Below are 13,497 nucleotides of genomic sequence, written 5' to 3' on the forward strand. Positions count from 1 at the left end.
TGTTAAAGACATTATTTCTGGAGTTTAATGTACGGCCCTTGGAGCGGCGCTGTACCCCGCGCCAACCACATTTCCTCAGGAGCGTGGTATTGTGGGTGTTTGGTTACTTCAGCGTCCCCTTCCGTGTTCGTCGTGCTCTCCTTTGTGTCATCCTCACACATTTAAACTGTTACAAGTTGAAAATCTTCCGTTCCGTTGAACTCTCCTACATCTGCACATAAGGAAAGAGTTTTAACTTTTGTTGTTTGAGGCCAGTTTGTTTGTGCTTTCTGTGGTTGCTATTACCCAACAGGAAAAAATCCCTCCTCCGCTACAGTAGGCATGTAATATTGATGCAGAACCGACTCGAGAGAAACACAGAAATCAAATGGAGTCTAAACTAAGTTCAAATGTCGACATCAACACATACATTTTTGATTACTGCAAATCTACAAGACGCAAATGCCTTTTAAGGGAAACCACATGGGCATGTGTGGCAGGGAATATATTTAGAAATAAGTGATATTTCAGCAAGTCTTTGAATTCCAACTTCGTTCAGCTCCGATTCATTTATGAGAGGGACAAATATTTGTTGAAAGAGCAGTTCAGGAAATGGGCCTTGAGACGGCCACAGAGGTTACCCAGACAGACTGCTTTTACAGTTTGGCTTTTTTTAATGTGCAATATAACTAAAATTCACCAACTCCTACAGATACTTCCCCTTATAGGTCTATTGTACGTGTTGAAAAGATCAATTTATTTTCCTCCAATCTGCATTTTTCTTTTTAATAAATCTTGTCAGCTCTTACTTCTTAGCTTTTACCTTTTAACGACTTAGTCAGCTGATGTGCTTCTCATTCAAATGCCTTCTTTGTTTACCATCACCCTTTAATGCCATTAACTGTCCTCTCGTGACACTGACTATTTAACGGTAACCTCATTCAAACATTGAGTGAATCCGTGTCCAATTACATTACGCAGCAAATGTCAATGGATCCAACAGATGTACTGGTGTGCCTCACCAAACTGTGTAGGCTCAATAGCCGCCACCAGATGGCACCAAAGCACAAGCAGAAGAATTAGAGGAGAATAAAGACATGGAATAAATCAGTCAGTCCCTCTTGGTTGAGGTTAGTGCTGTGATCCATTACCTGGGGGATGGAGACTCATATAATCTCTCCACTTGACTTCAACTGAATCCATCAGAAAGAGGAAAACAGGAAGATTACTCCATTGTCATTGCCGTGCACCCAAAAGAAACCACAGACGCACCCAGATATGTGCTTTCGCTGCAACACAAGTGACTCTGCCCTAATTATAAACCGACAGGTACACACTCATGCTCCAATTTTATTCTTTTAAGCAGCAAGTAAATGCAGCAACAAACAAGTAGATTCATTTAATGTGTCAAAAGCTCCAAGAAGGAATACACAATGATACACAATGAAGCACCTGTACTTTTAAGAACACTTTAAGAAACTGTAGAAAAATTTCAAACAGTATGAAATGTAAAATCTGCACTTGAATAACATTTAACACTCAAAAACAAGGAAACCTGAAAAAAAGAGAAGTCACTGTATGTTGTTAGTCGACTCACAATGTGTGTGTTTTTACTAGTTTATATCTTCATTGTATTTAGTTAACTTTAGAAAATATACATCTGAAAATTGCTGACACCTAAAGCCAGTCGACTGTTATTTCTACAGGAGGAGAAGAACTTTCAATTATGTTTTTTTTGTTTTTTTTTGGTGCCTTATGGCAGTGCGGCTCTGCTTCTGAACATGCATGTCCCAACCATTGATTTACTGTCAGTCAACAGCTTTGTTCATCTCAGGTGCACACAACAACATTCATTGTGAAGAAAAAAAAAGAAAGCTCGTCCAAATGTCACACTACTGCACACACAGACATGCTATGGTGATGTGAGCACAGCAAAATAGTTTTACTTACAACTGTCTCACAAAAGGAAATATTGCCTGACACAATGAGAATGAAGGGTTGAGGAAGTCTACATGCTGGGGCAGTGGCCACTCACAGGGTTTTGTGTAGGAATGCATGCTAAATAGTGTTTTAATGAGCTCAATAAACATTTGTTGTGCGTGATATACAGAACAGGCAGTAAGAAGAGCACAGATTACAGATGCAACTAGATTAAATTAGACTGGAAGAATGTGCCTCACTGTCTCCTGCTCTTACACTGTAGGTAAAGAGGGGCTATTCTTTTTTTCACAGCATAAAATCATTAATCCTCTCTTGAAGGACAAGGTGAAGAGCTCGAGTGTCTCCTCTATCTCATTCTCTCCATCTCAACTGTTTTGTGGAAGAGGATGGGGTTGACCCGGCCGGACAGGATCTTGGGCACATGAACGCTCACAATCTCTGACAGCATCTCTGGGAAGTGGACATGTATCTGCAGGGTGTGAGCGTGGGTGAACAGATCGTAAGTGAACTGGTGTAACTTCCTCACAATCTGAGATGAAGAGAAAGAGACAAAAAGAAATCATGCAGGGGTTATTAGTAACCAAGCAGCTCCACTTAGATTCAAACAGCATTAAAAAGGGAACAAAGCCTGCAGATGAGAGAGGAAATAACAAATGACACACAGGACCGTCTTTGATGCAATCTTTAAGAAGGGGTTTAAAAAGATGACACTTTTCTGGCGCGCTAAGCTCCACAGGCAAAGGTGGAGCTGAAGGTGATTGAACTGCAAAGTCTCGATCAACTCTGGTCTTCCTCCTAAAGAACCCTGCCAGACAATCCCCGGCTGACTGCCAGCTCTTAAGGCCTGGGAAGATCTGAGATGTGAGTAGGACACAGACAAAGCTGAGCCTTTAAGAGTAAATCCAGTGTGAGAGACACAAGGCTGAAACTGCGGCAGCTCTGCTCTGTGTGGGAGGAAATGTTCCTGTGCCTCTTGTCACACCCCAATCTGGAGTTTTTCCTTTGACAAATAACTGTTCTCACCAATTAGTTAGCAGTTTAAAGGTATAAAAGAAGAAAGTGTCTACGCCCTCTAGTGGCTGCAAATCTTAAGTCCCTCTGAACCACATCCATAGCTTTTTTTCTTAAACACACTATATAACCACTATAAAATACACATATATAGAATAGAATATAAAGAAACAAGTGTACAATTACAGTATATTCATCATCTGAATCCAAAACATGATCAATAATCAATGTCCACCAAAAAATAAAGGCTTATTCAGAAATATTTAAATAAAAAACCGAACAAAAGAATGCCTTATTTCAGGAGTCTGGAAATATTAATGCCACAGGAATTAGCAGCAAAATATGAAGCCACAACTTGATACCAAGCATGGCCAAATCGACAATTAAAGTATACTGTGAGCTTCTAGTTTTGGTTTCTCTAGTTTAACTGTAGTATAAGAAATATTATCCTTCATAGATCCATCACTTAATAATAAAATAACTTATAAAACTGAAAATCTCTGTGTCATGGTATCTTCCAGTAGATATTAATCATACAGAAATAAAGTTCAACTCGAGGCTATAAAACAGCAAATGTTAGGTTCAGTGACTCAGACTTAATGTTAGGCTTTTATAGGCACTTGACAATGAAACAGGAGAGTCTGTCAAGTGTTTCTAAGAAGTAGTAAACTAACCAGACCTGACGGTTGTACAAAAGGAAGGTGTGTGTGTGTGATTCGTAAAATACTTTTTTTGTATTCCTCAGGATGTAATTTGCACAGGACTCCGTCCTCCTCTCCATTAAGTAACAAATAATTCTGAGTGTAGGAGTAGGGGGTGGGAATCACAGGTACGTCACCATACGCCATACATGGTCCATGCTACCTATAAATCAAGGATTCTGTCATAATCAATATATTGCAAGACAATCATATAGCGATACATCACGATATCTGTCTAACTGAAGAAAACAAAACGTCTGTGAAAAGTGCAGGATTTCTCGATTTATTCACAACATGGAGAACAAAGTACACAAAGTCTATGTATTGAACATGGATGAGTAACTCTTAATGTAGCTTTGTCCACCATTATCCTGCCGTAAACTACAGAGCCCCGGACATGACATGGTAAAAAAGAAATTGTGCCCACGAAATAGCTATAACGAAATAATAATATTATCATTCCTGGACCCCTGGGTTAGCAAATCGAGCGGTGTCGTGTTGTTATAGTCGTACCTGCACCGGTAAAGAAACCTGCCTCTCAATATTCTGTTTAAATGCCTCTCTGTAATAATGGTTCCTTGCAATGACAGGCTTTTCAGAATGTCTTTGTAGGTCATTCTCAGCCTAAAATAAAACTCTTATCACGCTATCTTTGTCCATCGTCTAGCTTTAGCCACTCTGCCTCTACCTTTGACCTTAGACGAGGTGTGCTCGATTTGCTTACCAGGAACGTGCGCACATTATAACATGCGCACGGTATACTTATTTCATGGCCACGAAATAGAATTTTGTGTGCACGTTATAGCTATTTCGTACGGAAGCGTAATGCTGCTACACATACAAAAAAAAGTGGGGTGATCAGTATTACGGTATAACGAGAAACTATCACCTTATAACGAGAAACTATCTCGTTATAACAAGAAACTATCACGTTATAACAAGATAAGATTGTTTTCTCGTTATAACGAGATAGTTTCTTGTTATAGAGAGAAACTATCACGTTATAACGAGAAACTATCACGTTATAACGAGATAAGATTGTTTTCTCGTAATAACGAGATAGTTTCTTGTTATAGAGAGAAACTATCACGTTATAACGAGAAACTATCACGTTATAACGAGATAAGATTGTTTTCTCGTTATAACGAGATAGTTTCTTGTTATAGAGAGAAACTATCACGTTATAACGAGAAACTATCACGTTATAACGAGATAAGATTGTTTTCTCGTTATAACGAGAAAGAAACTCACGTTATAACGAGATAAGATTGTTTTCTCGTTATAACGAGATAGTTTCTCGTTATCTCGCCCTGATGTATCGATTATCGCATTGCACGAGGAAGGACGGCGATATAGCGCGAAATCGGTATTTTGACCCACCCCTGATTCTGAGTATGGGAATCAAACCAAAACAATATTAAATAAAAACTAAAACACAGCTGTGCTCACTAACAGGAGTAATTAAAAGTAGCAGGTGTAACACCCATTGTTAACACCAATGCAGTGTCACAGTGTACACACTGCTACTTCTGTTATTTTCTTGTAGATGGAGAAAAACACACACACACACAAACAGACACACACAAACAGACAGACAGACAGGGAGAATATGCAGAGTCAGCACAGAAGGACCCTCATCAGAACTGGGATTCAAACTGGCCACCTTCTTGCTGAGGGCCACGTGCTCTGCCATGTAGCCCACATTTAAATATACAGTACTACGCTTATATAAAATCAGGGCAGTTTAGCTCCTTCATAATAAGGCTGCACTGACTTGCTGTGAGCCAAATACCTCGTCTGTGTACTTGATCTACATTTCTCACTCATGTGGTTCTGTGACACTAACTAAAAGGGTATTTATACACTATTCCACAGTACAGTGTGAAATGGAGCTGTGTGTATTACCGACTGGAGGTAGTCCAGCAGCTGTGTGAGCTGAAACAGTCTCTGTGCACGGGTGGTCCCTCCGCTGTAGTTGGCCAAACGTTCCAGCTCCTTGATGTAGGAGGTCCGCAGTTCATCAAAGCAATGATGGCTCTTAAGACCCAGTGGCACTGTGATCACAAAGCCAGAACATAACAGTAACTCACACATACTTTATCCATCCCATCAATTCTATGAAGTATGGCCGCACTCTATTGTAGTCATATTTCACTTGGTCTTATTTGACTCACTGATGCTGAAGAGAATCAGGGCCTTCATGCACAGGAACTCCTCTTGGGTGACCTTCAGTGTACAGAACCTCTGGGAGAGCACCTTCATTCTCACACAGTGGTCATACATACTGGAAACTTGCATCCGCTGGCTGTGAGGGGAGATGAAGGAGCATGAGGTACAACACAAAACAGGAGGTGACAAACCAAGGAGAGGTTCAGATAGGGCAAAATATAGTGAGGAGAAAGACAATTCATGATGGCGGAAACAAGAGTGGATGGAAAAGAGGAAAGAGCAGCAGAGGTGAGAAGACATGAGTGAGATGGATAATGGAAAAAGAGAACAGCAGCGAGGCAGAGAAAAATGAGGGTCAGCAACAAGGGCAGGCTTATCCATGACCAAGCAGGTCAGAAGAAGAACAATAAAGTGACAGAGGTTTAATGCAGACAGAATGGGTGTTTCACTAATGCTGTGGGATAAAGCAGCCAGGTGAAAGCTGCCACGAGGGCCTGAGGCTAGCTTTAGCATTTTGAGCAAGGTAATCTATGGATGTGAGGCTGTAGCACTGAGATGCTATCATTTCATGCACAGACATTTGTTTCATGGACCTTTTTTTTGAGTGCAAAGTGAAGAAAAACAAAACAGGGTCAAGGGTATCATAGAAACATTTTATAGAGGTTGCAGGAGGTTGCAGTGTGAATCCACACTTGTCAAAGTAAAGAAGGAAGAAGAAAGAAACAACTCAGTGTTGCAATGATTCTTCACAATTGGCGGTTTCTCCAAGATAAAACAGAATATATCATCTGACGTGATCCCCCTGCCTTCATGTATATATCAGATAGCAAGGAAACAGTAAAACAGAACAGACGTGTTTACTGTCTCGCCTAATAAGGTGACATTCAGTGTGTTTTTTACAGCCCTTCTCTGCAGCTCGCATTTCATTCACTGTGCATTTCTTTCCAATTGTGATGAAAGGTGAACTCTCTTCACATAAGAAAATGTCACAATGACTATTATTACAGTTGTCTAGTGCAAGCATTTAATGTAAGACCTTTGCATGAGTGTAATGTGTACAATAGTATTTCTCTTGACTTACTCATTGAAGACTAAGTCTGGAGCAAAGTAGAGCATGGAGCAGTTCGTCATTGTGTAGGACCTCCAGCCCAAAGCAAACACCATCACGCCCATCCATGACAACTGAATCGCAGACATCTGATCATCCACATGTAGGTCACGGAAACCTGTTAACAAAACTCAGTTTATTCAAGTTAATCTGATGAAACATGAGGACTTCAAACAACTGACTTCAGAGATTGGACTGTATGCATGCAGCACATTGCTGACCATTTCCAGCTTACAGGTATTGGCTTAAATTTGAACATATCTCCCTCTAGTGGTTGATAATTGAATAGGCTGCTTTGCATTTCATAGAGTTGGCTGCTCCAACATGGTCGTTAAATTAGCACGAAGTTATGGCACCACTCTAAGACATTGTCAATACAAACAGAGATCAGATGCTGGGACTGCACCATATTAGAAAAACATGTGATGCGCAAAAAGGCTGTTCCGGATTTCTGATGTAACTTGCAATATAATATATAATAACTATTATTTTATACAATTTATTAAAGATACAAAAAGAAGGTTCAAACTATATATATGTATATATATATATACATATATATGTATATGTATACATATATACATATGAATGTATGTGTATATATATACACAGTATATATATGTACATTTCCATACCACAATTTTTATTTTTTTTAAACAAAATGTTCCCTTTAAAACATTTCCTGCTACTCGAAACAAAAACATGACAACTACCTGAATTGTTGAAATAAATAAAAAAAAAAAATCAGAGAAATATTTCACATAACCTACTAATCCAACTGCATCGTCCGTATTTGCAGTTGTCTAACCAATTCTCCTCTCATGTCTATGTCTACCAAGAATTTGGAGTATGGGGATGTTAAGTAAAGTGCGCTAGGCTGACATATTAGGAGACAATTTAAAAATATATAAATGATCTACCCTTATGAAAGAATACTAACAAAACAATCTGTACAGTATTACAACTCAAGCAGGCTTTGCTATATGTACATACATATATATATATATATATATATATATATGTATCTTATTTTTCATTGTGTATATTGCGCATGTTAATATTGCTTCTTTCTCTTTTGGCTTTTAGGGGTTGCCACAGCAGATCATCTGTTTCTATCATGTCCTTTCCCTTGTGTCCTCTTACACCAACTATCCTCATGTCCTCCTTCACAACATCCATGGACCTTCTCTGTGGTCTTCCTCTTTTCCTCCTGCCCGGCAGCTCCATATTCAACATCCTTTGTCCAATAACATCACTGTCGCTCCTCTGCACGTGACCAAACCATCTCAACGTCGACTCTCTTACTTTATCAAACCTGATCTGTCCCTCTAATATGCTCATTTCTAATCCTGTCCATCCTGGCCACTCCCAAAGAAAACCTCAGCATCTTCAGCTCTGCCGCCTCCAGCTCCCCCTCCTGTCTTTTAGGCAGTGCCACTGTCTCTATGCCATACATCATAGCAGGTGTCACTACCAACTTGTCGACCTTCCCTTTCACGTTTGCTACTATCCTTCTGTCACACATTACCCCCTGACTCTTGTCTCCACCCACTCCACACTGCCTGTATTCTCTTTTTAACCTTTTTTCATTGTGCAGCCCTATTAGGCTATGTTCAGATTACCAGGCTTAAATTACTCTCATCAGATTTTTTCTGTTGATGTGACTTGGATCAGATTTTTCTTAGGGCTGTGAGGACACAGAGATCCCATCATTTAATGTCAATTGTTTTTAATTACATTTGTGTGTCCTCGTTGTGTGGTCCTCTTGGATCAGATTTATCTTCGATATATGGCCATGTGGCATGTCAAATGTCATATCAGAATAAATGCTTCGTTTTGCCTGCATGCATGCACATCTCTTATCATATCTTACATATATCCCACCTAAATTCGGAGATGTAATTTTCATGATGAAGGGTGCAAGATATAAAAACACCACATAACATTGTAAGAAGAAATAACGAGGATCTGAATACAACATCCCTGCTGTGGCAAAAAAACAACAACATTCGACACACATGAGCCCAAGCTGTCACAGTAATATCCACTGACGCCACTGAAACTTTCACTTAACAGTGGGAGTAATGATAGAATCACGCTCCCACTGCAACTTGCAGTGGCGTTTTTTTTTTTTTTTTCTCTGGACACATTGTCGTCTAAACTAAGTGTAGATTTGGGGCCAGGCTGCTGAAAGCACTCAGAAGTGTTGCTTGCTTCCGTCTCATTTCACCTTGCTTCTGTGACGCATTAGTGTGCTGAGCTTGACCATGTTGAGTCCAACCGTCTCTACTCCAGTCACACAAAAACAGCTAGACATACTCAAAGCAGCACGAGTTGTCAGACCACCAGTGCAATTTTATAATATTATTATTATTTATAATAATTTGTTTGCTAAAGAGGATGACTGATTTTCCCACCTGCTTTGTGCAAAAACAAATAGCTTGAGTGTAAGACCTGTGAAGGTACAGTGTTTATACATATAGAAATCCTGGAGTCTAAGGCATATACCTGCATATCATGTAAACGACACCACCCTTTTTCACAGTATTGTTAACAAGTCTGATCTTGCACTGTTTTACTAAGCACTATTGTTTCCCTGGCAATATAATTATAACAGCAGCAGTGATAGCCTTGACACAAACCTTGGTAACCTTGGCCTAAACTCTTTACCTGGTATTGCCTTGGCCCAATGCACCACAGTAACCAGCTGTCTTTCCCCGAGCTCATTGAGACTGGTGAGCAATGACTCAGGACTGTCTGGCTGGGTGTTGTTATGTCCAGCATTGACCAGGGTTGGCTCAATGGCCTGCAGGATGGAGAGCATCGATTGGAAGGCGCTCGGGTTCGGGGCTATACTTATAGCCAGGGCCTGGGACATCCCTAAACATGTACAGACATAATAACACAAAGTCCAGAGGAATGGTACAAAATTAATAAATGTGTTCATCTTTTATGATCAAGGTAGGGTCAATATTGTGATAGCCTGATATTTGATCTTGTAAGACACTAATCCTCACCACCTTGAGCCCTTGCACCTCCACTTCCGGGCTGCAAGATAACATCTTTCTTATCAGACTGCTCTCTTCTATCTCCATGGCCCCAGGCAGCCGGGACTTGCTCCTCCTCTCCATTTTTCATCTGTCCAGTTCCCTTCAGCCGGCGACCTAGAATTTACCAACAAATATTTAGATCAATAGAAGGTCAAAATGGCTGAAACGAGATTAGAAGCATCCATTCTTTGTATTCCCACATATATAAGTATACTTGAAAAAAAAAAAAAGTAATGAAAATTCTACAATTACTAGGAGAATAATTAAATGACCATTAGCCCAAGGCACTGTTCCTCATCGTACCCATTTGGAAAAGTTTTAATCACTGACTGCTGGACAAAAAAAACAAAAAAAAAACAAAGCTGTTTTGGCCTTTGTTGAAATGCATTTTTTTTCCGCTGTATTAAGACGAGAACATTTGATTAGAAAGTTCTGATCCAGTGCATGTAAGGTATCTAACCAGTGAGCCCCGTTCTTTACTTCCTCTGTCTGTCTCTCTTTCTCCTCTCATCTTTACTTCCTCACCTTTAAGGCTCATTCCCGACATGAAGCACCTCTGTAGGCGACACGAGGCACAGTTTTTCCTCCTCAGTTTGTCGATGGTGCAGTCATTCCGGCTTGCACACAGGTGGTTCTGCTTACCTGGAGGCACACAAAAGTCCTGGGGGATGAGGGGAATGATTTTGACAATGCCTCGTCCTCCACTCATAGCAACGACATGTGGGTGTTTACTGATAACAAACAGCTCTCCCTCGTAATGCCAGGTCACTGTGCCCTGCCTGCATGAGTGAGCGAGTGGGTGTAAGAAATTAAATCAGTGTACGGGTAATTGTGAGTGCACTGTGCATCCGTGTGTGTGTGTGTGTGTGTGTGTGTGTGGATCACACCCACCAGCAGCAGCCCTCTTGAAGAACACTTTGCAGCTGCCACAGGTGACTGCTCCATAGTGACAACCCGAGGCATCGTCCCCACACACCTGACACACTCTCCGGTCTGACAGGTACACACCTGGAAATAAATCCTCATGCCTAAACAAGACACAGGGATACATACACAAACCCAAATATAAATGATACTCGGATAAAGACTCAGACAGACCGCCAAACAGACGCATTAACAACAGATTTAGGTCACTAGGTCTGAGCATGTAAGGCTTCCTGATATGATGTTTTGGGCAACTAATTCCCTAAATCCAATTAAATTAAATTAATTTGATTAGATGACAACAAGCAAACTCAATTCATGCACAAGTTAACCTACGATTAAAGAATTCAGCTGTTGGGCTTTATGAGAAGTACTTACTTTCCCAACTCCAAGCTTGAGAAGAGCAACAGGTGCTATATCTTGAGATTGTAGTGACATTGATATACTAGCGGGTACTGTGTGCAAGTAGACACAACATTAGTGGATCTGGAGAGTTAGTGATTGGATGACCTTTGACACAGTCTGAAGATCATGCTGAAACCCTGCACCAAGGCCAGGAGGAGCATACTGGGCGTGAGAGCACTGATGATTTATGGTGATACATGTGCACCTGCACAAAAATGACTTTATAATATATCCAAGAATGTAATGTCACATAAATGAAGTACATTTGAATTGGATTTGTTTGCGCAACACAAACAGTATGAGTATGTTCTGTGAGGAGTCCAGTAAATAAGCCTCGTGTTCATAAGCTGCTTTAATCGAGGACGACAATTTAACAAAGCATAACTAATTAGATCCTACACTAGAGCTTTGTGGATTAAAGCTTGTCAATGGGCACGCTCTTCACGCTGCATTTGTCCCTTTGTCCCTGACTGAAGAAAGATGAGACTGAAGGAACGGTGGCTATTAACAGAGCTGCCCTGCTGACCTGGTGCCAATCAAAAGCGGAACTGATCAAATTCTGACATTTACCTGAAACTGCGATCTGCGCAATCCACCCAAACTCCGGGCTCTGTCTTGATAGTAGAAAAAGTGTCTTGTCCTTGAGCGATTGCGCTTTGGTATCTTTCCATTTGACCATAGCCTTGTGCCAGTGCTGTTCGTAAGGCACTTTCACCACACTGCTCGCCTTTACCGTACCAGATACAGCGGCATTCCTGTTTGGACCCAACGGGAGTTGATCCACAATTACACAATTTGCACAACATATTATATCCGCCGGATGCGCCTCTCTCTGGTTCGGACTGAGCGCCGTATGCGCGCTCGTTTGCGCACCACACACTCTGAGGGTCTCTGAGCAGGTTTGGGCGAACAGAGTACGCGGAATATTGTTTCAAAGGCAGGAGCTCATCTGACTGTGTGGGCACGGACAGCTCCATCACGGGGCTGGTGAACAAGTTTGATTCCTTGCACACGTATTTGGATATGACCGGACCACGCGTCACGGGCAGCGCCTCGTCCACTTCGCCCGATCTGAGCATATCCATGCAGCTCACCTGCTCCATGCCGTGGCACACTTCTCCAAAGTCCTCTTCGCTCATACTGCCGCCAAGTGAGTTCGCATTCCCACCTATTCCTAACTCCAGCACAACTCGAGAAGTGTCCCCCACAGTGGAGGAGTCGTAGTCTGCGAATCCGCCACTGCTGCTGCTGGAGCAAAGGTTCATGTTGCTGAGCGGGGAAGACACTGAATCCAAACTCAAGGACACCGACACTGCCTTACTGAGCTCGGCGGTGCTATGACACACGTACATGTCCGCGCTGTCCAGGCGATTGTGTTCACTCATTATTAAAGTGTGAGACGTTTCTTGTATCTCGCACAAACTCCGGTGGAAGGTCATGCTTGACTCGCGTCGCGACAGTTGAAACAGCTGCGGTGGTTGCGCGGAGAACAAATAAAACAAGACTTTCCTTTGGAGTGAACGCCTACCCACTGAGCCTCAGCGGAGAGGATCAGTTATCGACGTAGGTTGCTAGTTCAGGATAGGGACGTCCCATCGAACCGTTCAGCATGAGATGACGAACTTACGGTTTATCTTCTTCCAGAAACATTCGACTAAACTCGCCTCGAGCAGGAGCTACGCATAAAACCGATTACGTTTGTAACCGTAACCCGTCTACTCACTGAACAAACAAACTTTATATCTCACTTGAAATTCCCTGCCAGTACCGCGCCACAGCTTATTAAAATGCAACACTATTCTAAATCTCGCGAGAATTTGCAGAATAGTATCCTAATAACGATACAATATATCCATTTATAACGGTTTGGTAGTTACAGTTGCTCTCCCTGTCCCTTGTGTTTGCCTTTGATCAATACATAATATTCGTTCTGTATTCCAAAATGTGCCACGGAGCTTACACGATAAAAGTCATAATTTTACGAGACGAAAGTCATAATAGCACGAGAATAATGTCGCAATATTATGAGAATAAAGTCGCAATATTATGAGAATGAAGTCGCGATATTATGAGAATAAAGTCGCAATATTATGAGAATAAAATCTTAATATTTTGAGACTAAAGGCGTAATATTATGAGATTTTTTTTTATCATTGTCTAATGTATTAATATTATTATGTTATTATTATAACATAATAATAATAATTAT

At 41.1% G+C, this 13,497-nt stretch overlaps 1 protein-coding gene across 2 annotated transcripts; it reads right to left on the reverse strand.

The window, feature by feature from the left end:
* Positions 1 to 1,258: 1,258 nt before the first annotated feature.
* Positions 1,259 to 13,201, reverse strand: LOC131472809 (progesterone receptor-like). Of its 2 annotated transcripts, none has more exons than XM_058650265.1 (9): positions 11,859 to 13,201; positions 10,851 to 10,987; positions 10,485 to 10,601; positions 9,927 to 10,073; positions 9,580 to 9,789; positions 6,883 to 7,027; positions 5,807 to 5,937; positions 5,538 to 5,686; positions 1,259 to 2,449 (listed from the first exon to the last, which is right to left on the reverse strand). In XM_058650265.1, the coding sequence occupies exons 1-9, from the start codon at positions 12,725 to 12,727 to the stop codon at positions 2,267 to 2,269; spliced, it is 2,088 nt and encodes a 695-aa protein (XP_058506248.1). In that variant the 5' UTR covers positions 12,728 to 13,201; the 3' UTR covers positions 1,259 to 2,266. The 2 variants fall into 2 exon arrangements, with proteins under 2 accessions (XP_058506248.1, XP_058506249.1); XM_058650266.1 differs by having other exon boundaries at positions 9,930 to 10,073; positions 11,859 to 13,200.
* Positions 13,202 to 13,497: the final 296 nt, after the last annotated feature.

Source organism: Solea solea, chromosome 14 (assembly GCF_958295425.1).
Source record: "Solea solea chromosome 14, fSolSol10.1, whole genome shotgun sequence".
In the NCBI taxonomy this organism is placed as follows: domain Eukaryota; kingdom Metazoa; phylum Chordata; class Actinopteri; order Pleuronectiformes; family Soleidae; genus Solea; species Solea solea.

What these genes read in the sequence shown, in the direction of transcription:
- LOC131472809 (XM_058650265.1), bottom strand. Translation starts at nt 12,727, where the DNA reads ATGACCTTCCACCGGAGTTTGTGCGAGATACAAGAAACGTCTCACACT. An exon ending in GTCGGGAATGAGCCTTAAAG is followed by an intron (nt 10,074 to 10,484) that starts GTGAGGAAGTAA and finishes GGTAAATTCTAG; the next exon opens with GTCGCCGGCTGAAGGGAACT. An exon ending in AGGTGCAAGGGCTCAAGGTG is followed by an intron (nt 9,790 to 9,926) that starts GTGAGGATTAGT and finishes GTACATGTTTAG; the next exon opens with GGATGTCCCAGGCCCTGGCT.